Source organism: Camarhynchus parvulus, chromosome 3 (genome assembly GCF_901933205.1).
Source record: "Camarhynchus parvulus chromosome 3, STF_HiC, whole genome shotgun sequence".
Taxonomy (NCBI): Eukaryota; Metazoa; Chordata; class Aves; order Passeriformes; family Thraupidae; genus Camarhynchus; species Camarhynchus parvulus.
The window spans coordinates 23863053-23887812 of NC_044573.1; the positions used below are offsets into that span (position 1 = coordinate 23863053).

The window sequence follows — 24760 nt, forward strand, 5'->3', positions numbered from 1 at the left end:
ATAGGTATTAAACATGTTTAGATTGTTGTAAAAGATTTATTGGTGTCTAAGTTCATTTGTAATTGCACTAAAGTTAAATATTTCTTACAAATTGTGCAGAAGAATTTATTTATACAGCAAGGGTTCATCTTATTTCAATATCTTTGCTTATTTCTTGTTTGCTTATTTGGTTATTCATTTGCTTATATATTTTTATATATATTTGCTTCTTTGCTTATATATTCCAGACTTGAAGTTGGGGGTTTTTTATGTAAGATGATGATTATATTTTAAGTGTTTGGAAAGTATAAATAAGCCAGGCATTCTCAGATTTCGTAATAAAGGCAGGTGGGAATCTTTTGGACAGCTTTAGACAGCAATAAAAACCTTCACCCCCTTCAGGGGAAAAAAAAAGTAAATATTTTTTTTCTTGCATTTCAATTTACATATGTAGGATATCTGTACATTATATAGATGTTTGTCATTATGGGGTTTGTTCAAATAACTGTAGTAAATTTACACCCTAATCTTTAATGGGCAGTGTTTATTCAATCTGCAGTTGGATAAACTAAGTGTTTATTATGTTTTCTAGAGGATTCTATTTGTTGTTTGTCATGAACAGCAAATTCAAGTTTTCTATGCACCTATGGAAGAAAAACTTTCTCAGCATTGATTCTGATATATTCTTACGCATATCCTTTATTTTAAAAACTGACAAACAAAAGGCAAAACCAAGAAAAGAACCCTTAAAATTATCTTAAGATGGTCAAGGCTTGGTTTATTACTTCTGTTCCAGCACAGAAAGGTCTTCTTGAGCCTTTTAAAAATTGTGATTGCATAAGATAGTTTTATTAAAAGCTGATTAATATGATGGAGGAGAATGTGCCTGTGCATATGTGATGTTAAAGAGCATCCAAACAGTCAGATTATGAGAAGAGTTCTTCAATTTTTATTAAGCAATTTGTACTGACTGGATTTTTTTGCATGTAAATATACAAAAAAGTGTACTTAAACTTCTAAAGTACCAGTCTATAAGGTTCTTGGTTTCCTTCTTTTGACATTATTCTGATCATTAATGGAATTCAGAATGCAGCATTAATTGTTTTTTTTAGTTTGGTGTTTTGTTAATTTTTTAATTGTTTGGTGATGGTGTTTTTTTGTTATTTTGGTGGTTTTGTTTTTTTTATGGTACCCTTGCTCTTGGGTAGACTAAAGAAACTTTGATAGGTACCACTTTGTAGACATAGAAGAAAAAGTAGCTTAAGAATGCTGTTTATATGAACGTATCATGCTTACAAACTGTAACCTTGTGGTGCTCTTTAGATGTGTTATAAATGACTCAGTTGTTTAAAGTATCAATATTAGTGAGTCCTGATCAGATCATGCAGAAGAAAGACCAGCAAAAAATAAAGTTGTGTGATACAACTAAGGTGTAGAGAAATCCTTTTTTTCTGAATGTGGCATTTCTTAACTCAAAACACAACAAATGCTCTGAAGCTCCAGACAGATAGGGCAGGTCATTTTATAGTGTTCCTTCTCAAGACAGGGACCTTGGGATTTCTAGTTTTGGCATTCCTGGCAAACTAGAATTTTCTGCAGACAGGGTGTGTGAGTATATATACAAATTTTAGTTACTTTTTAAAAGCTTTCTATGATCCTTATAAACCTGATTATTTTCTGGCATAATCAGACTGGATAAGGAGTGAATTTTTTTTGCATGGGCATGTGCTTACCCAATCATTTAGATTGTTAAGCAAGGTATTCTTCCCTTCTGGAATGAGTTTATTTGGAGCAAGGGACTTTTGAAACATGTTTAACTATTTTCTTCTTTTTTCCTTTTCCAGTAAAATTCAAATTATTCTTACCTAAATTAAAATAAAAATTCAGTTCAGGACAGAATCCTGTTTTTGTATGTGATCAACAGCCAGTACTAGCAACAGTGTAAGAAAAAGTGTATTTATCAGTGGAAAACTCTCACATAAATATCTGAAAATCAGTACATATTTCCCTGTAGTGACATAATTACAAAGTAGGAGCCTTTCATAGGGTGCAAAACTTCTCATTTTCAGTTGCTTGGAGTGATGTGCATTGCTTCTGAGCTGGGCAGCTTGTAATGGACTTGGATGATTTTAAAGGTGTTCTCCAACCCAAATGGTTTAATCAATGTATGGAAAATCATTCCTAACAGGCTTCCTGTGGTTTTGTTCAGTTCATGTGCATCACTGCTGCTGTGCGAAAAGACACCAATTCTTTTACTTTTTAGCATGAATTAGAGAGAAAATGTCAGTCACTTGAGTTTGCAACAATGCAGTTTCCAGTTTACAGAAAGTACATCTTAACTTATGCTTGTTTTGAGATATCAAAATATGTAGTTTTACTATAGCCATGTTGAGAAAATATTTACCTTTTGATTACTTTTAAATCCATGTCAGTTGGGCATGATTGCTTCAGGAGACTGCCTGTAAATCTTACCAACTTGGAGTGCACAAAATTAGCACTCCAGCTCAAATTAAAATTAAAACTCTGAAGTTTTTGACTAAATGCCACATGCAGTATCAAAATCCTGGGCCATCCATCCATATGATCTATGCACATGTTTAGATGCCAGGAATTTACTAGTTCATTTAGATGTGCATAAATTAGTTTCCTGTGCATTCTGTTTTTGATTTTATTTGATCAAGTGCATGTTAATTAGATAATACCACATTTATTGATTTATCTTTTGGCCACAGATACACAATCTTGTATTCTTTAGAAGATTGGTATTACTTTGTCAGAGGCACAGATCCCAGCAGTAGTCGCCCATCAAATTTTTGTTTGGGTTTTCTTCCTTGGGTTTGAGATGGTTCTGTAAATGGACAGACTTGAGCCAATTAATTATATAATTCAGTGCAGATTTTTTTTTGACAATTCTATATATTGATTGAATATTTTAAAAGTCAGATTGTAGTTAGGGATCTATTACAGGTTTAAATCATTAGGATGATTTTTTTTTGCTTGTTTTTAGTGTTATACAATAGCTTGCTCCCCAGTTAATCTCTTTGCAGTCTTGAGAACTTGAAATTTGCTGTAAAGACATTGGTATGTGTCTGTCAGCACATTCTGTGCCCCTTAAATTGTGCTTCAAAGGAAAATACACAAGAACTCTTAGTACTGTCTTGCTGTGAGTGGAGAATCAATTTCATATAATTAGTAGGAGCTCTTTGGACTCTGCAGTTCCCACTCTGTGGTTTGGTGATCATCATTGCAGTGTAGGGATCATCATTGCTTGTAAGGGATCAAGACTTGGCTCAAAGTGGGTGTTTGATTGGAAATCTTCAGAACACTTTCTCATTTAAGACAGTTCAGGGAAAAAAGTGTTATTTCAGGTAGCTGTCTCCTCCTTAACTCAATATCTGTATCTTTTCCCCCCCTTTTCTCCCTTTATGCTGGATGTGGGAAAGATTACTCTGGAGTTCTACTCCTGCACCTGCTCCTTTCTATCCCTCTTCATTATGTACCTTCATTGGAGTTTAATCTCTGATTCCCATTGAAGTTACAGCATATGTTAAAATCAAATCAGATGTTTCTCACCAGCATAATATTTCCTAATATTCTTTCCTGTTATTTTATTCTCAGACTGTCTAGCTAGTGACTCATGCTTCTGTGTTCCAAATGTCTACTGAGACAGTAACATTTCTTGATGCAGATCATCAAGACACAATTGGTATATATCTGTACAAAATTATTTAACATAATTCTGTTGTTTTCACGAGGGCAATTGATGATTGTTATTTCCAAGTCTCTGGGGTCATGCCTGCACATATGTTTTTCTTTCTTCAGCTTGTATCTGAATTAGCAATGCATATAAAGTTTCATTGACTTGGTGGGAGCCCAGAGCAATGAGTTCTGAGAGTTCTTGCACTGCATCATTGTCACCCAGACTACATCTACATTCCAATAGGAGATTTTGTTGGCATGGTACTGAACCCATGAAGGTGCCTTTTCCCATCTTATCATTCATACTAAGAGGCAGCAGGTATTTTGTTTCTTTTCATTTCTTTCTGTAATTTTTTTTGCATACTTTCTCTTCAAGAAATCTCTGTTTTTAAAAGTTTGTATCTCATGGGCTGTCTTAGTCATCTGGTGAAAACATGAAGAAATAGCCCACAAGAACAGCAGAACTGGAATTGTAGAGGCTTCCACTGGTATATAAGTTAGGGCTGAAATGATGAGGCAGTTGCTGTTGATTTTGATTAATTTTGATAGTTTTAAAATGTAAGCGTTTGCATCAGCTTTTTAAAATTTTCATAAAGATTTTAATCTATATTTTTGATTACTTTAAGAAAAAGCTTGTTAAAGAACAACTGCCTAGACAGTGCAAACAAGAAGGCATTTCATTCTATCTTCTGGGCAATTTTGTTCTAGGCGTTTTGTGTTTTGGTCTAGGTGTTTAACCAGACTTTATTGATATCTTTTGATAACATTGTCTGGTATAATAACCTTGGTACAACTTTTTTTCATGCTACTTTAAACTCTTGAGCTGGTTATCGTCATCTTTTGCCTTCATTGTACCAGATTAGTAAGGGCAGTCTTGTCCTTCTCTGATCTAAATACTGATTATTGTCACATTCTTGTCTGAAGTAAGTTCCTGCATGTTTTTCATTCCTCTATTAGGTCTCACTGAAACATGGCATATTGTTATCTTTAGTTTTCAACATCTCTTAGGTCTTACCTCAGCTTACTCTTTGTGAAATCTGTCCTTCAGGACTAGTATGGTAACTGACATCTCACATAGAGTGTTGATTTTCATGAGCTCCATATTGACTTGTCCAAGACAGTCTGACCTATGAGTGCCTCACAAAGCTGTCACTTATTTTTTAGAATTTAATTTTCTTTTTGTTTGTTCCACAGTAAACAGCCTCCCACCTATCCCAGGAAAAATAGTTCCATAAAACAAGGGTTGGGGGGGGGAAACAAATCCTTATGTTCCCCTCAATGAGACTTCTATCTACCATGATAACTGGTATTTCTTATCATTTCCTTATTATCCTCATCATGTCTCTGTGCTTTGAGGTTTTGGCTGTCAATGATTAGAGTTTTAGTTTTGGGACTGTATGGTTCTGGGTTTCTGCTAGGGCTGTTGAAGAAATCCTTTCCTACAAAATCATTAAGGCACTTGAGAACTAATTTTTTTTTTTTTTTCCGGAGAGAGTGTGAGTCTCGTTTCTGTATGGTAACAGAAGGGCTTCCCTGAGGTGTGGAAGTAGGCTGTAGGTGTGGAAAAATAGCTTGTCAGGCGTCCCTTAGCTGATGGGTGTAAATGATCAGAAATTGTCCACTCACTGGTGAAGTCACCTGGAACATACAGAAAAAAAATTACAAGCAGACAAAAGCTTCTAACAAATGAGAGTGAAGGAAGGTGTAGCATGTGAAAAGAGCTTTCGCATGATTAATGCTTTAAAGAAGAAAGTTATGAGTTGTGGCTCTGGTTACTAGGACAGGAGAAGAAATTGAATCCTAAGCGGTTTATATGATAGAAGCTGGCAATACCATGAGCATATATTTTATAGGTGAGTTTTATTGTCTCCTTTTACTGCAAGACCTCTAAATTATTTTTTGCTGCTGGCTGATTTAATTATATAATAAGTTTTGTTGGCATTCTTGTCAGCTCAATGGAGCAACCCTTTATTTGTGACCAGTTTAAATATGAAGTAAATCTAAGAGCAAAAGGATTCTGAAGGCACAACTTAATCTCATCAAAATCAAGTTTTAATGAAGACATAAAAGCTAACTTACTTTTTTGGTTACTGTTATTTGTGCATTGCTGGGGTTGCTTAAACTTTCCCTCAATATTCCTACAAGATAAGTTTTGCCTAATTCTGTAGGAAGTAAAACCCAAATTTTCTGTATATTTTTAATTTGAGAAAAAGGTCAAAATCAGACGTGTCATCTTAACATTGAGACCTTCTGATGCTGTTAACTAATAATTCACCTTGATGATGCCAGTCAAGTCAAGAATGCTGCTTGTTGGAAGAATACAGCTTAAATCAGGGAATCAGAGTTACATAAGAGGAGGAAGGTTTCATATGTGGAAAAATAGTAGACAATTCTTTTTTTTTTTTAATTGGTCAATTCTTTGTAATTTTTACTTGAGTTCAGTTTAATGATGCATTTCAGGCAGGAGACTCCAACACAACAATGAACGTATGACATTGTATGCCAGTAATGTAAATAATACTCAAAACGTAATGACGGTAGGATTTCTGAGAGAAGAAAGTATAATTTTATTTTGGTGTGTAACTGATTTTATAATCTGCTAAATGCAGCATACACTCTCTTTCATTTATTTTTGTAGGTAGCTAGCTCCCCCTTTCTTTTCTCTGTCTAGTTTGGAAGAGTCAGACTTTATGCTGTTACATATTTTTTTTTAAATAGCTCTATCTTTCCCAATTATCTTAAATAATTTAAAAACATTAAGGAATAAAACTTCAGAACAATGTAAGGAAGAAAATACAATTTTTAAATCCAGAGAAGTTATGGGTTCTCAGATACATCCCTTAAAATACTAATTCCCAAGTTGTATTGTAATGTGGTTTAAATGACATTACCTTTTTCTCCAGGGTGTTTGATTATTAGTATTGAAGAATGGGTGAAAAGTGCAGTGGTGGTTGGAGAATATTAAGGGGCATATTACTACAAATCAATATTCATTTAAGTTATTACTGTAGCATCCATGATTGAGGGGTGCTCAGTGTTCATACTGCAATGAACTAATTGCTCGGTTCAGTCCAGCAGAGATCTTGCAACTATACAGAGAAGCTTTTCCTCTGATGGGAAAGGAGAGGAGGAGTTATATAAGCAGTAGGCTTTTATGAATTTGGTAAAGATTCTAAATCACTTAAGTATTGCAGGTTTCTGGATTGCAGAAATTACTAACTGTAAAATAGAGTCAAAAGTAGAAAGACTTCTGTAATTTACCTGTTTTCAAATGTGAGTGTTGTTGTTGTTGGTTTTTTTTTTATTTATTTTAGATCTACTGTAGGTCTAGTGCTGTCTATATTGAGACACAAGTCCATGCAAGGGGTCATATATGCTATGTTCAAAATGTTGCCTCTGTGTGACTCCAGCCATTAGATGGTTAAAGTGCTGTACAAAGAAATTTACCATCAAATAGAAACTCACTCACTTAGAAGACACGCTGCAGGGACTAATCTTGTATCTTAATGAAATAAAATGAATTTTTTAGTGGACTAGCAATAAAAGATGAGGTTGGTCAATAAAATACTTCTAGAGTCACCATGGCAGTGGAGCAATGAATGCCCCTGTGGTGATTGAAGTTAAACAAGGGCAGGCTGTGGTGGAGAGAGAGGGCACACTGGAGCTGTATGGAATAGAACCAGACTGGAAAGGGGAACTCCTGGTTAGCCCTTTACACTAAAAAAACCCAATAAAATATTAAAATAAAGTTGGAAAACTGATTTCATGCTACAACACAATTAATTTTTAGAAGTGAATGCTCTGGAACTATCAAGGCCAAAAGCTTCAAGAAAACCTTCAAAGAAAGGCATGATGGGGTATCTAGAAGGTTTCCTACTTCTCTGCTCAGAAGGATTTTCCTCAGCTGTTGTGTATTGTGGTCAGACTTCTCTTCCCCTTCTTGCTGTTTTTCTCGGGTTGTGTGGTTCTCCTGACAGGTATGACAAAGAAGAGAAATTCAGGACCCTAAAGTGTGGCTTACCCCCCTTTCCCAGGATGTGCAGTGGCAATGAATAAGACATTAGTTGGGTATGTTCACTTAATGATCAGCCATTAGCAATTGGCTTCTAATGCCTCTGGTTGAGCTTAGAGTCAGCACTCTCCGACAGAAAAACTTTACAATACCCATTTTGGTGTTATCTTAAAACCAAGAAGGTCTCTGCAAACAAGTTTCTCTATTTGTGTTCTGGTCAGTTCCATGAGGGTAGATGGGAGTTCTGGGCATATTTCCTGTAGCTGATGTATAAGGCCACAGGAACCTCCTGGCAAATACCAGCTAAACTGAGTAAAACTTTGGTGCATGAAATACAAGGTACTGTGTGTAAGAGGTAATGAATATATCTCCATCTATCTATATACACACACACAAATATATAAAATGGTAGTTCAGTTGTAAATTATAACATAAAAATGCGAGTTGCTAGCAAGGTGATTCAGCACACTTAACATTTTTCATCCACACGTCTATGAGTGCTTCTTTAAAATACCATTTGTAGAAAATAATTCTGCAGGTTACTTGCAGAGAAGCTGGAGACACAAACTTGAGGCAAGACAATGCTGGGGGAGATGGGATGAGAAGGGGAGGAGGGTGGTGGGGTCCAAGTCCCATTGCATTTACTGATTATGTTACAGTGGGCAGGTCAGTACCACTACTGGGCAACAAGAGGCTGCACAGAAGTGTGGTCATCAGCACTTTAATGTGGGCATAGAAGAAAGTAATACAATTCCATGATTCATTATTAAAAATGCTTCCATTCAAAAGAGAAAAGTGCTTTGTTTTCACAGCCTTAAAGTAAAACCTTATGTTCTTGCCAGTTTGGTTGTTTTTTTTTTTTTTTTTCAAATTATACACTGAACTTACTGGAGATAAGTCACTTGGAGGTGATGTTCCTATAATCCAGGCCTTTTTGTTAATTGTGTGTAGTTATGGTTTGCCGTTGTAACCTCTTCTCTTTTTTTGCCTTTCCATTACTGACATTATTTCCCAGTTTGATGGAATTCCAATGTATTTGAATGCTTGGATCAGTAGGGCCATTTGTTTTGTTGCTTTTGTGTTAATTTTGCTATTATTAAAGTATGGCAATGTTCATTTTTATATATGTGTTTTTAAAGTGTTTTTAAACTTTTAATGTGGAAGTTTAAAATATGTCTAGATTGTTCTCTTGTAAGTAACTCTTTACTTGAAATTTGAACTTTTTACAATGTTAACTACTCTTGCTTATGTTTGTGTAGGGGAAAATGCAGCGTTGCACTTCTGAATGAGACAGAATCTGTGCTGTCATACCTGGAGAAAGAGGTAATTGTGATTTCTCTTCAAGTAAATATTAGGATACGTTCATTTTTCTTTCTGTATTTTTAACAAATGGGCAAACAATACTCTGAAAATCATATCTTGGATGATAGGTTAGAAAAATTATGTTGTTCACAACACTGATTTAAACAATATTATTGGATAAAAATTTAATTGACACACTTAAATGATAGGTTTATTCTGAATCTGTTTGTATTTAGAAAATAATTAATTTGGAGTAAATGATATGACATCTTACAGATTAAAATATAGAGATGTTTTCCTGTAGCAATTACTGAAGGAGGAATTCACACGGTGCTTTTCTTTCCTCCTTATTTTTTCCTTTTTTTACTTCTATTGTATGGAAAGTATCTCCTCATCTTCCTCTGGAAGATACTTAGGATGCTTGGCTTTACCAGAGAGGAAGAAAATTCCCCAAGAAATTGAAATATTGCAAAATACCTTTTAAAATAAGCATATTTTTATTTGGAGTGTCTTAATATAACATCAGGAAGGCAGTGTTTTCTAACTGAAATTGGGATGTCTTTATTTTTAAATTTCTACACCAAGCGACTGATAATCAGTAAAAATATTTTTAAAAGGAGGACTTGGCCTATACTTATGTGACTATACCAATTTGCCAATACTGTTTTAGTGCCTGAGAAGGGTTTACATAGACAGTGTTTTATATTTTTTGAGATTAATTTATAATGAAAAGTCAGTATGGTTGAGATACTTATGAGTGCAAAGTTGTTTTAAATTCAGTAAGCATTTAACATTAATTCTTTTCAAATCCATTGATATATTTTTGTGTACGGATATTTTCATTATTGTTATGTTCTGAAGTAAGTCCTAACAGTGAGAGAAGTCTTAATTAGTCTTTTAAAAGCACTCATGAAACATCAGTATTATATAAAATAAAGATTGATGTACCAAATCTGTGTTCTGTGAATATGCAAATTTCCAAGTGGAAGGTGTTACAGATTTTCAAACCTAATTTTAAAAATTATTATGCTGTTGCAAATATGTATCTTTTTTTTTTAGGATACCTTTTTTTATTCACTGGTGTATGATCCATCATTGAAAACACTTTTAGCAGACAAGGGAGAAATCAGAGTGGGGCCTAGATATCAAGCAGATGTGCCAGACATGCTTGTGGAAGGTAAATACTTGATCTCTGATTAGTGAAAAAAATAAGTCTTTGTATTGCATTATTGCTCATGCTGACTTTCTGAACTAAGCTAATACATAGAGGCAGTCAAAGTAAGATGATAGGTCTGAGAATTTATGGACACCAGTAGATATTATGGAAAAAGAAAGGATACTTGAATAACTGTTGAAAATATGTTCATTTCCAGTCTGTGCATAGGCATTTTATATTTGTTTATTTAATTATATGCTCTGGTTAGTTATTTAATATAGGCTGCATTGAGAAAAGATGTTAAGGACCAACCCATTTATAAAATATTGACACTATAGTAAAACAAGTGGAAAAGATATTTCTTCTTTCCCTTTTAAAGCAAACAATGCATAGAGAATTCAGGTCTTTGTGTCTTCTTATTTCAAAATATGGTCTTTCCCTATAGCATCTTCTCTGTTTTGTAAGAGGGTTGAAACAACTCTTTCTAGCCTTGGCATAGCTTTAAAATCACTGATGTTTTTTAAATTTTATTTATTTATAACCTAGCACAACTACCTATGACTCTTTTTGATAGAACTATCATTTTAAATAAAATTTGAAGTGAAATAATTATTTAATATTTAGATCATATTTAAGAAGCATGAGTAACTGTGTCTTGTTATGCTTACAACTGTATTTGCTAATTAAATTTAAAAAAAAAGAAAAATGTTTCTTTGGAAGTATCTAGACTTAGATACTCTTTTCAAGAGTTGTGGTATTTATTCTTTAAAAAGAAAGGAGTATGTGAGAACAACATCACTTTCAGCAAGTCCAAGGAGTTCTGAGTGCCCCAAATATATGTATTTCTAACCTTAAATGTCATATTTTCTATTCATCATGGCCTACTTTTTTTTTTTTTACTTCTATACTTTAACTTGAACAAAACCCCCTATTATTTCTAATTTCTACAGACCTTGTTTAATAAATGTATGAAACAAGAATAATTTGGTTTCTGGCAAGTGGCAGATTATTTTATAATGAAAGCTATTTAATAGAATATCTGCATTATTACTCTGACTTTTTGTTTAATAAAGAAATAGACTATAGGAAGTCACTTCAGGTTTGTTTATAAAATGTACAGACTTGTTTCAGAACAGGTTTATGAATAGTTATAATCCACTGCTATTCTTGCTGTAAAATGTACCTGCCATAAGGAAAAAATAGTCCTGTACATGTTCATATGCTCAGGAGGAAAGCTTGCCAGAGGGCTCATGTGAAAATGGCTGTCTCAGTGTGTGTGAGAGGCAACTGGGAAGTTCTGATCTGATTCCCAATACCTGGTTGAACTGTAGGGTTTTTAGGATAAGCTAGGGTTGCCTGTCAGGTAGGAAGTTTTTTTTTACTGAATTCTTCTTACTTAAATTTCTAATGACAGAGGATAATTGTGAAATAGTGAATATTAAATGTAAAGGAAAATTTTTCCTGTTCAAAATTTTTGTTTGATTTTTTCTAAAGGTAAAATCCATATTCATTTAAACTGAAGTTACCAAGTTCTTCTGGAGCTTAAAGTTTTGAATTAAGTCCTTGGTTTAGTTAAAATGTACATCATGAAGATAGGATTTCACTCTGTGCTACTGTCTTCTTCTCCTCACACCCCAAAATGCAATAAGTGGTGCAGTCTTCTTGCTGCCTTTAGTAGGAAATGATAAATCCATCAGAGTGAGAAGCACGAGGCTGCTCACAAACCAAGGATCTGTTGGTACATGGAGCACCTGAGCAGCTTGGGTGGATTAATCTGCACCTATTTCAAGTGGCTGGTGGAAAAATGAGTTTGGTTTTGGGAGGATAAAGATATCTGAATTATGGTGGTTTGGACTGATTTTATTCTAAATGTATCCATAGCCCTCTGCCCTCCAAGGCAAAACAAAAGATGATTCAGCTGTTGCTGTGTCTCTATGTAAGCTGACAGCCGGGAATTTAATCCATTCACTGTCAAGCCTTTTCTTTCATAAAAACAAATCTAAACAATGTTTAAAATTAATAGATTAGAAAAGTTATATTTTGAAACTATGGGATTCTCTAAAGATTTTTTGTTTATATGTACATTTTTCAGCCTGTAATGATAAAAGCGGCTAGTGATCTGTATCTCCAAACTGTTATGCTCTAATGGGTAACTCTTTATATGTATAGAGCAGTCACCTGAAGTTAAAAGAGAGAATATAGGCAACATCTTGTCAGTTCAGAAAAATCGCATTTTATATCATCTAATAATAGTATTATTAGATGATATGAAATAAAAAACATTCCTGAATTTGTTCACACATAAAACTTGTTTTGTAATCTAAAGAAGAATACCTTTTTCAAGGTGGTTGGTAGGTATATTTTATATTTACAGAAAATCCCAAAACAAAAAAAAAAAAAAGATAAATAAATGCAAGATTCACACACCATCAGTTGTTTTATTTTCAAAGTTACTGGCATATAGCTTATAATTTAAATGACTAAAGACAGTTTAGATTAGTTTTCAGAAGGCCAGTCACAACATGGCTGAAAAGTAAAAAGAAATTCAACAAACATGAAATTAATTTGTTGTAAATCCAGTGATGAATTCTAGTAGATTCAAAATTCAAATTACTTGTACTTTCTCCATATTGTGATAACTTGTGTTTTATCTGAATAGACTATGGTGTGTTTATTTTGATTTTTTTTGTGCCTATTGGACAACTATGTGTAGTTTTTGTAGGAATAGATTTTTTTTTCCTTGCATTGATATTGCCATTTTTGCATCCTTGAGTAAAATGTACTGCAAACCCAGGTAATTAGTTCAAACTTTGGATAATGCAGCATACCTGCTTCTCCCTGCCCCAGAGGTGTATTGGATAAATTTATATTGCTCTTTAATTTTTGAAACAAAAAGAGCATTTACTTTCAAAAGACTGAAAGGTTTATTTAAATCAAGATGCTTGATAAAGTCTTCCAGATTCAACTGTTGCCTGTTTTTCCACTTCAGGATATGTTAAATCATAAATCCTTTACACAATTGCAGTAAACAAATGTAAACAAAGTTTAAATTTGGTTGAAAATGTATAAGCCTTGTAAATCCATGCCACTTTTGTTTGTAATGATGTAGCTAAATCATTTAGATCACACATTTAGTGAACTTTGGAGAAAGACCAGAGCAGATTTCTTTCCACAGTCTCTTCCGACTTTTGTTAACACCATTCTTGGGAGTAAAACTTGGGAGTAAAAATTGTCAGATTTGAATGATTTTATGGTTGTGTGAAGTCTTTTGTCCCCCCAGTGCCAAGTGTTACAGTCTGTCTATACTCTAGTTTGGAGATTTTTAGAGTCTTTTTAGTTGCTTTAAATATGCTGATAGAGAGGAGACTGTTCCACAGCATTGACTGAAATTCTGGCTAGCAGGGTACTGAAGAATGCCCTTTCTTTCTTTGAGCAACACATTCTCCAGTGGCTTATTCTGTGGATGTAGCAGCTTGTTTCCTCATCTGTTTCCAGTGTGGGGTAACATTCTTCTCCTCTGTGCAGAGCAGGAATAAAAAGGTTTATCTCTGGGAATCAAGAGCATTAATTTGAGCAAGGAGTGTCTTGCTTCTGTGGAGCATCCCTACTCAGTACGGGAGCTAGGTATCTGGTTCTCTGTGTGTGATGGCCAGAAGCTGCTGTGTGGTGCACTCACCTACAGTATTTGATCAACAACTTGTAAAATCTGTGACTAGTAACTTCAATAAACAAAGCTAAAAGCCCTAAACAACAAAGAACAAAACCCTATACAGTGTTGGTTTAGACAAGTCATTATTATTGTTGTTACTTGGTTACAAGGCATACTGTTATAAATTGTTCTGAATATGATCAAATTGTTGTCACCTTTAACTAGCAGATTTTATTTAGTCATGTTTTGTGTACAAGGAGATTGCACCCAGGAAAACTAGTTTAGATTCTTGGTAGACTTTTATATAACGTTGAATCTTGTCTCACAGCTTTAAAATCCAAATGTTCTTAAAAATTCTGGCATTTCAACCAGTGTCTCATGCGTGGAATAACTGAGGCAGTGACAGTTTGTTTTACATGGTTGGCTAAAAAAGCAGAGAATGAGAGAGAAAAAGTGCTAACATGGCATTAGGGATATAGTTTATGAAGTAGGATAATGCTTAAGAATGGGAGAAACAGGAAACTTTTTTGCTCCATATAGGAGTGCTTCTAATGCATTGTTTTTCCTGACACATGCCTGTGCTGCTCTTTCTGCCTCATGCATGCCATCATAGGCCTAACAGCAGCTGTCACACTATTTAAATGGATTTATACAAAATAAAATGCATGACAGCTTAGCTAAACAAACACAATTGAAGTCATGTTGCAAATAGGGAAGCCAATTGTTTACAGTAACCTCATTGGCCAATTCAGTAATTTCTTGAGTAATGCTTACTTTCATTCATTCATGGTGTTGTGAATCAAGTGGAAAGGCTGCAACCAAGTCAAAAAAATGTCTTCTGTCTGTCAAATTTCTATTAAAACTTCCAAAGCAAAGGATGTTTTCTAAACAAATCTAACAAAAAAATTTATCATGACTGCATTCTAGGCATGATATGTGAGTCTAGTGAAACTGTATGCAGTAATTTTCTGGCAAAAAATATCCCAACCAAACAATTATATTTTTGAAACAAATTATTACCATTTGGAATAAGAGTTTCCTATTATTTTTTAAAAAAGTAATTTATCAAAATAAATTTTCTGATGTTGCATTTGATTTTGTTTACCAGGGTATGGTAGAACAGTGTGATGCTAGGCAATGTAAAATGTCTAAGTGTTGAAATCAGGATTTTCAAAAAACCAGCCCAGCAGTGAGGAAGGACCATGCTGAATCAGACCATTAGCTGTTTATCCCTGCAGAAAATCTTGTCACTTGGGGTTTGTTAGCTTTCTTAAAATTTGTTTTAAGCCTATTAGAAATCCAGTAGGCTGTCACCTTGAGCTTCCTCATGAACCTCTATGATCCTTTTTCAGTACTTCAGGATTTTTCTTTATAAAAAGCCTGTTGGCCACTGTGTCTTGGTTGCAATTTTGATTATTTTGGCTAGCATAGCTGTTAACTGTGACTGTGCTTAGCTGCCCACGTTTTTTCTTTAGCTCACATTCCCTCCTTCACACCCTAGGTATAACCCAACTTGGTTTGAGCTCATGTATCTCAGTTGGTAGCTGTTGTATTCCTGAGATCCTGTAGAAATCTGGAGAGGATTCTTGTCCGAACTCAAGTAGCTCATTACTCTTCATAGTGTATAATTGTTCTCTAACCTCTCCTATAGATGCAATGTTTTAAGATGTATCTTTTAGAACTCTCATGATGCATGTGAACCTCTCCACTTCTGTCCAGTTATCACAAATGTAGAAAATTAATTTGATTTCTCTTCCAACAATTAATTTGAATTTCTCTTATTTGTTTCCTTTTTAAATAGATCACATTGTCAATGTCTTGGACTCTTTAGTAGTTTATAGACCTTTTGACTCTATTGATGGTCTGAGAAGGCTTTAGTCTTTTTAATGCCCTCTGAAATTTGAACAATGTTGTAGAAAATAGGAAGATAAAAGAAAAGTGGCAAGAAAAGAATTAACCCCACATCTACAATGTGCCTCAATGACAAGGGACAATTTTCTCCATCTGTGATGTGAGATGTCCCTAATTTTTTTCTAGCTGAAGCGAAAATTAGAGCATATGAAAGTACCCTTGCTCATATCTTTCATAAGTATAGGGAATTTATTTGGGAATGAAGGGGCTGGGAGGAGCAGCTCTGTGGGAAAGCCCTGCCATGCTGGCAGGCAGGGAGAGGATGTCAGCCAGCACTGGGGTCTTGTGTTCCCCTGGGCAGCATCCCCAGCCCAGCTGTGGGTGCATGGTTATCTGAGCTGGGGAAGTGTTTATTTTTAAAAGTTTTTCTTTATATAATGGTGTGAGGTTTAGTTAATGAAACATATTATTAAACTATGATTTTTTTATTTTATTTTGAGTCTGGTTATTTTCTTTAGTAATTGTTTTATGCCAATCCACCATTAAGTGTGGATTTTTTTGTTTGGAATGTGTGTTCTGGTTTTTTTCTTTGTTGTTGTCTTTTGTTGTTGTTTTTTTTTTTTTTTTTTTTTGTTAAGGTTGGGATTAAATGTATGAGATGGTATTTTTTTGTTTGTTTATTAGTTTTTATTTCTATTATATCCTTATAGTTGTGAGTTTTATAGTATTTTATTAATAAATTATAAAATGGAGTTGTAGTTCTCCTTTTATAAGATTTTAAAGGATAAATTGTTTAATTAAGAAGATATACTTAAATTATTTTTAACTTTAAACAACTATTTGTGATTTGTAATGTGGATTTTAAAATTTAATTATACAATACTAAAACTCATGAAAAAAGTGAAGAAGGTAAAGAAGAAGGATTAGCTTCTGCTTTAAAACTTCTGTCTTCTTTTATATAGATTACTCTATTTTAAAACTTTAAACTCTTTTTTTACTACATGATATTAGACACTTCTCTTCAAACTACACACTCATAATCTCAGTTTTATCATTCAATTTTGGAAGCTTTCTCTCTGGCTTCAGGGTAAATGTAGTGTTTTCTTGGGGGTCAGTGTCTGTTAGTGCAGAAAGTTAAAAATTCTCAGCAGCTGGGGTTCCAACAGGGAAGCGTCTGCTGGTGTAATAAATAAGAAGCTTGGCTAGGCCAATATTCAAGCAGCAATCAATTTATTAATTAATATGGTAAAGTACGAGCAATACAGCGCTGGGTACAGTGGGGGAAGTTTTCCCTCCAACTGCACACCGACAGTTGAGGCTTACAGGTATTTATAGGGGTACTCATAAGCTTTCTCAGCAATTTCTAGTCCCAATTTTTACTCATCAGCAGTTTCTATTCCCAATTTTTGTCACAATTCTATACACTATTGTGATTTAGTTTTTCTCAGAATGTATCCCAAAAGGAGTATCCCCAGATGGTGGTGGTCCAATTTCTGAAGGAAGAAAGACAAAAATCCCATCTGGTGAAGTCCAGCTCCCCAGATGTGGGCCCACCTTTTAATTGCAAGGACTATAAATCTCATAACAGTGATGTCCATCTTCCCTTGGTCAAAACTATAAATCCTTGAGTTGATGTTCATCTTCCTTTCTCAAGCTGCTTTTCTCTGTTTTGTTAAGGTGTGAGATAAGCATGTTTCCTTTATATATATTCCAAAGCTATAGTTTCAAGGATACAAGCAATATTCTAAAATTATACTTCAAAAGGTTATTATTGTAAAACTCTTTAGGGCTTAACTACAAGCAAAGAGAGACATCCTTAACACTTTAATTCAAATGCTCCTAAATCAACTAAGGTTAATTGCGAACAGAAGATAGGTTCAAAGGCCTCCTTCCATGCTTTACTTTCCTCAGTTATTATTAGAATCCGTCGTTATAACTGTCCCATGGTCGGTCTCCACACATATCACAATCACAGATACACACGTTGTCTGTATGTAGCTGACACGAGACACAGCTTTGTATTTCACACTGGCAGTGTTTACTGCCCTCACTGCCTGGGTGCAGCAGCTCCTTGGGGCTCATGGTGTCTGCCCTGAGTGCACAGCGAGTCAGGCAGAGCCAGGCTTGCCTGGGCAGAATGGAGCCATGTCAGAGAGGGACATGGGATGATGGATGCAGGAAGGGTTAGCCTTGATTTGGAAAATGAGTTTTCAGTTTCTGTGCAGAGGTATGTGGCAGGAGCCAAGCGACAAGGCATTGACAAGTATGATGTGGAATGATTCAGTTTAAAGGTTTATCCGGAGAGCTGGCTGCTGGTCCTAATTGAGTGCCCAATTCCGGGCTGTTTGCAAGTTCCTGTTTTCATAGCCTGGAGGGGGGATCTTAGACTCTCATGCTAATGCTCCCCTCCCAGCTGCAGTCCTGTTCCCAGCCCGGCGCTGCTTATCTCTTGCATCTGGATTTGAATGGAGACCTTAGGGAATTCTTTTTGGAGCGGGATCTGACACAATTGGGTTCTCTCTGGCCGTTTAAAGCAATACAAAGAGCGTGGAGTGGGCTAGGAAGAGGAGTACCCCCTGCTGAGACATGCAGAAGCGGAATTAGAGTCTCTGAAATGGAGGAAGAAGCACCCTGTAGCAATGTTCTGTTCAAAGCATTTTTTTTTCTTCTAGTAAATAAAATTGTAAACTAAATGCTGGAGTCCCTCTTGCACACCTGAAAATACCCAACGAGCGCCTAGAAATAGCACTTGCGGTGCAGCTCATTTCATCTTTGAAGCCAAGGTGTTTTAGAATTAATGCAGTTCATTAATTGAGTGCTTAATAGGAAGAAGGGGAGCAGTTGGACAAATTTAAGCTGCAAATTTTGACATACAGAGAAACGTAAAAGTTTATAAAATGCTTTTGTTTCAAAAAAGAATAAATTAAATCATTTAAGGGTGGTTTCTAAAGTTTTCACTGTTTCTGTTCCTTTTCCCGAAACTCCATTGTAAGAGTATGTTGTTTTTAATAGACCAAACATACCAAAGGGAAACTATTAAACTCAGTCCAAGCCTTTTAATGTTTAGGAATATTGGAATTTCAGGATTTTAAGTTTAAACATGATTGCAGGTAAAGAGGCCGATGAGAAGCTCATTTACAATCTGTTTGGATTTTGAATATTATGAAAGTTCAGAATTGCTTAGAATTGGTGTATTGTATTTTCTGATTCTATAAATGCTTCCCACGTAACCAATTTTTTTTTCTTTTATTTAATTGATAAAAATGTACCTTAGAGTAGTGAAACTCAACTGTAATCTCATGGGGAGGGATCTGTTCTGTTACTTCGTGGTACATAATTCTCCCATTTGTTATCTGAACCACTGCTGAATTTGAAAGTCACTTATACAGCCAGAGACCTGCAGCAGTCATTTGAATGGTGCATCTGATTCTCTTGTCAAAAGTCTGTGTGTTGGCTTATTTCTGTTAGTGTTGATGTAGTTGCAATGCTTTAATGCTGTTGTGAGAAGATAATAGTCAGTCCTTTTTTAAAAAAGTTGATATGAAATATTTTAGAAGGTTCTGTATTCAGATATTTCAGTTAAAAAATGGACAGCCAGATACTCTGAGGACAGATTAATGTGTTTTTGTGAGGAATATCTGACAGGATAAACAAATATTGTGTCTTTGTGTCCTATCGATTTCCAGAAAATATGGTCTGTAATTTGTGCTAAGTGATCACTTTTTTGACAGTTGCTGGATATTAACTGGACACATTAATACAGTAAGTAGTTCTTAAAAATATAATTCAGAAAATATTGCCTTTTTTTCCTGAGTTCAGTGTTTCACAAATATTATCTGTCTAACCTTCTGTATTTAACTGGATTTAAAAAATCATGAGGCCTCATAATTTAGTGTTTCCTTTGTGAAACAAAGTGCTGTTGCAAAAATAAGTAAGTGGAATTAGAGTAAACCCAGCTGCTTAGGTGTGATCAAAGGAAGAGTTACTTTTCTTGTGCACCCACAGAAGGTGACAACAGCAGCACCTTTAGTCTCTTCCATCAGCAGCATGTGAGGGAAAGGTTTTCATGCAAAAAGGTGTCAACCATAAAGTTATTTCTGGAAGGGGTTGAGGAACTAGTGCATCTACTCACTTGCATACCTCCCTTGTTCTACATACAGCAAATTGGGAGTTCACAGTGTCTCAAACCAGGGCTCTTGTCAATTCAAGATGACTTTATGGGATCCGCAGAGCAGAAAGCAAAGCTCAAAGTCTGAAATAAAAAAATACTTTTAGGGGCAAGTACAAAAGGAGATGGCTATGCCTAACTCAGGTTTGCTTCCAGGTGCCTAGGAACCTTGTAGAAATTGATTTCACCAATTTCAGTGTGAAATGCATTGAATTTTTATATTTGGCTGAAAATCTGGTAAGTTAGCAGCAAAATAAATGATAACTTCAAAATATTGGTTAGAATCTTGGTTCAACTATAAGATGATGGCTTTCTATTTCAATGCTTTTTTTCAGAAGGAATGCACGGAACAAAAGATATAACAAGTAGATTTAGGAGTTCCTATTTGTGGAAGCTGCAGTAGAACACCAAAAATAACAGGTGTGATCGTACTAACCCAGTAAGACTCACCTTTATGGTCAGAATAGAAAAAAATGTTGCTGAGACTTATTAATCTCAGCTGAAAATGTATATTTAAAATTGATCAGATATTTAGATTAGATGAATCTCAACAAATAATAAAAATTCCTTGTTATATATGCTCAAATATATTTTGTTCTCAAATGGCCTTTCTGTTAGTTGCACTTTTGACTTTGAGTTAACAGGGATTTTTTTTGTATAGTACCTTCTAAAAGTAGGAGCTGTTTCTTGTGGGTTAGTCAATTTTAACATGGTAGTCCCTTGTCAGATTTGAAGATTTTTTTCATTAAGCTCGTACAGTAAATTTTGCATAATTAACTGTCAAATGCTTGATTATCACCAAAAGTAAAATACACTTTACAATGTTGTTAATGTCATATTTTAATAGGATTATAATATCCTTTACATCTCTTTTGCCAATCTCACTTCTAGGGAGCTGAATTATTGATTTTTGTGCTGGACAATTAAAAGCACGTTGATAGAATTTTATCAGTTTTATTAGAAATTAAACAAAACACATGTAAATGGCCTCTTGATTCCTGTTTTCAGGAAGGAATTTGCTTCAGCCTGATCATGCGTTTGCAAGGAAAATCTGTAGTTTAGGGCTGCAGCCATGTATACTACAGAAGCTCAATTAGGTATTTGAAGCTTTGCATAAACTGTAGTGTTTTATGAAGTGTGTTCAGTCATGTTATTTAAAAATACTTGTTGCCTTCTGGTCCAATTTGTTGAAGTATTAAGTGCATGTATAATTTTGATCAAACAGATCAAATGTGCTCATGGAAATTTCTGAGCTTCACTTCTCAGATCATTCACAACTTCTATGTTAGCAGTTGAGGGATAAGATGGAAGAGTTGGAAATTGTGCTGTTTGTCAATTAGATTTTACAGAAGCTGCTCAGAAGTTGAGATGAGTTCTGTGGGTTGTCCTGTTCGGGATAGTTGGAGTGGGTTTTGTCTGGTATTGTTTGGTTTCTTGTTCATTGGTTGCTCTGAATTGTAAAAGCAGATCTGCCTTTCTCAACCTTCATTTATGCTTGAGGTCAGTCAAGTTTTTGGTCTTGGTTTGTTAAGAAGCTCCTGTTTCTCTGCAGCTTGAAGGAAATGGTTAAAGTGGCCCTGTGGTTGCAGTGCAGCATGAATGGTCTGTGCTGCCTGTTGGTGTGGCAGGTTGGGCATGATTGCTGTCAGAAAGATTTTATTGCTAATAATAGCGGCAGAGCCTTGGCTGTGATTGTTCAAATACGAAATGAATTCTGTCAGGTAGTCAGCCTTATGAAGGGTACAGTTATTTATTGTGTGCTGTGTATGTGCTTATTATCCCCGTGGGCACTCCAATCACTTTTCAAGCAGCGACGTCTTAGTGTTTAATTGACTTTGCTGGTATTTTCTACCTCAGTAACTTCACCTAAAAGGACTCACTGTAAGTTCAGATGTTTGTTTCTTTGCTGTTTTACTGCAAGTCTGATTTTTCTTCTAAGTTTATTCTGTAGAAGATGAAAAAACAAATAGTAGATGCTGATGAAATGTGTTTTTTACATTTTAATAAGTCAAAATACATTTCATCCTAAACAAAAAGTTCTTGTCTAAATTGTTTTGTTGACATTTATTCGCACAAAAACTTTTTTTTTCCTCTTTAGAATGCTTAAGTAACAGGGAATTTGCATATTTTTAACATTAGGGCTTAAAAAAACCCCAAAAAACCGCAACCCAAAACTGCAGGACCACAGATTTCATTTTAATTTAGTCAGGGTTTTGGTGTGGGGTTTTTTTGTTTGTTTGTTTGGTGGGATTTTTTTGTTTGTTTGGTTTCTTTTGGGTTTTTTTGGGGTGGCCTTTTTTTGTTTTGTTTTATTTTGAGAATAAATGTCTCTGCATTATCGTATCCCTTTTTCAAAAGCAAGAATTTTAAATACTATTAATATTCATATGTAGTATTCTACTCTTCTTTTATTTACACTCAGAATAATTTTCACCATTCTTTCCTGAAAACTCTATTGCCTCATCTGTTGTTATTTGAGGAATTTCAGCAAAACTGAAAACTGTTCTGTAGGGTTTTGAGAAAGAGGCAACCTCATTTGTTCCTTCCTTCCAGCACTGGGCTTTTCCATAAGCCAGCCATCCTTGATGCTGCATTATGTAGAAGTTGGTCATTAATGTGTGTTTGCAGTTCAGTTTATTCTGAGCTCAAGTGCAATTCTTTCTGTTAATTTCTACGAATTTAGAACATGATGATGAATTTAAGCTCTGACTGTTTTGTGAGTGCTTGTCTTTTGATCATCAGTGATTAAATTATAAGTACTGCAAGGCTGAACACTGAGAGAGCTTTAAGGTCATAGGAGGTAGTTCGAGTTCAAATGGGATTTTTCAAGTGCCGAATGATTAAATGTTTTTATATATTCAAGCTCCAGAGGATAAGTGGTGACTAGACTATGCATGTTTTATTGGCTTTAAATATGCCCAGTAGCAGTTTAAATGCTTATAGACAAGGAACAGGCCTTTATTACATGATATGTTTCATTTACAGTCTCTATACGTAGCCTGATTTTCATTTCTAGTCCTTATATGTGTCTTACATTCATGAATTTTTACCATGAGATTTGCATAAACATATAATTCCTTACCTGAATAATTGAAAGCTGAATATAGCTCTGTCAGGCAAGCTAAGGCAGAGCGGAGATCAGTTTGAAATTGAAAGGTAAACAAATAATTTTTCTTTTGTCTACACTTCTCCTCTAAGCTTTCTCATGTTATTTTGATCAGAGAAGTTATTTGCACATAATTCCATTATATTTTTGGAAGAGTTAAGTGTTAATTTTTGAACTTTTCTTCTGAATTTTTTTATCTGTACTGGTGACAATTTCAAATGATAGAAAGAGTAAATAAAAATGAGTAATAAGAATTTTATGGAGGATGAATATACTGACTCTTTTAGTGAGGAACTAATGTACTTTTCATCCAAGGAGAAAGCTCAGATTTTGCATTACACAGACAGGCTTAATGTCTGGAACTTTGTTCATATACAGTACAAGAAAATTCAATGTGATTCTATTTTTCTCGTCTGCAAGTTAGAGAAAATGTTTGCAGATTGTCTAGATAGCAGCATAAGAATGCGATTCATGAACTGAAGCTTCATTTTCACTGATCTGTTGCCTAGTTTTACAACAATGGTACACAAACAGCACATGAAACTATGTTCAAAAAACCGTTTAGGATTACCTTCAGGTAGTATACTCCCAAAGAGTTCTGGCAACAACCTGCTAAATGCTTGATCTGCTAAATCCATATTTCAGGGAAAGACATTTTGTTGTGTTGCATGCTAAACTCATCTAGGGGAGGATGAGAACTAACAAGTACCTCTCTTCCTCATCCTTGCAATGTTAACTGAGAGATTTTCCTGTTCCACAAGTACAAAACTAAACCACAGAGGTGAAGACACTGGATTGACTTCTCATACATGTGCTAATCATTAAGAATATGAATCTTTACAAATGCCTTCGCATTTATCTACTTAGGTGTCTGGTGAGCCTGACACATCAAAACTGGCTGATTTCAGGTTGTATGAATAAATGAATTTGCTTACTGGGAGGAACTCTGTGGTTGGAACTCTTGGTCTGGTGACCAGTTCTGTCCATGGATAGATCTACTGCCTTACTATGACTGAAACCCCACAGCCACAGATTTTCTGTCCCGTGGAATTAAGGATCCAGCAACTGGCACCTCTGTTTTGCAGACCCTGAAAGCTGGATTCATTCGGCAAGCTGAGCACTGCAGGTGTTTAGTATGCATGTTTGAATTGAATTAATGGCTGAATTACTTTTTCATAGGGAAAATAAAAAGATCTTTTGAAAAATAGTGCAAATTGTGCAAAATACAAAAATAAAACTTTATACATCAGAGGTGTCTTTAAAACCAGATACCTCATCAACTGTTTTTCATTAAAAATTAAATTTGTTTTTTGTTGACAACCATTTTTAAAATAAAACCTAATTTATAGATTAATATTTCAGTTTCTTAATTATATATTATATTGCACTATCGTTATGTTCAAATTCAAAGAATTTCACTATAAGAAGCTGTTTATATTGAAAGTTATTTTCTTTTAGTTGGGTACAAGAAGAACATAGAATCATGCTGAATCTGATGTACTAGTTATCTTTGGGTTATTTATCTGCAGAAAGAGAAATCTAAAAGACTAAGATCTTTAATTTCATGTACCTAATTTTAAATACATTTAGTTTATTTTTGTTTAGTAAATTTTTTCTTCCTTTTTTAGAGTGGCATATCATGCTTTCATGTGTCTAAAATGACTAACTGAAATACAAGACTTTTAAACTTTTTTTTAAAAGTAAAATCTTTCTTTTTACTAGAAGACACCCATGAGAAATAAGGAATTGAATGATTGATGAAGAGTAAACCAGATGTATTTCTGACCATCTACTAATGTTTTCCAATAAAAATTAGTCATCAGGGTGTAATAAAATTA

The 24760-nt window shown here is 34.7% G+C and overlaps 1 protein-coding gene across 3 annotated transcripts in view; it reads left to right on the forward strand.

Moving 5' to 3' along the window:
* MTA3 (metastasis associated 1 family member 3) overlaps positions 1-24760 on the forward strand; it is a 139892-nt gene that overhangs the window by 27354 nt on the left and 87778 nt on the right. For all 3 annotated transcript variants that reach the window (XM_030946551.1, XM_030946550.1, XM_030946552.1), the window contains exons 5-6: positions 8950-9013; positions 10052-10169. In XM_030946551.1, coding sequence (XP_030802411.1) covers positions 8950-9013; positions 10052-10169 — 182 coding nt within the window. The remainder of the gene's footprint in view (positions 1-8949; positions 9014-10051; positions 10170-24760) is intronic.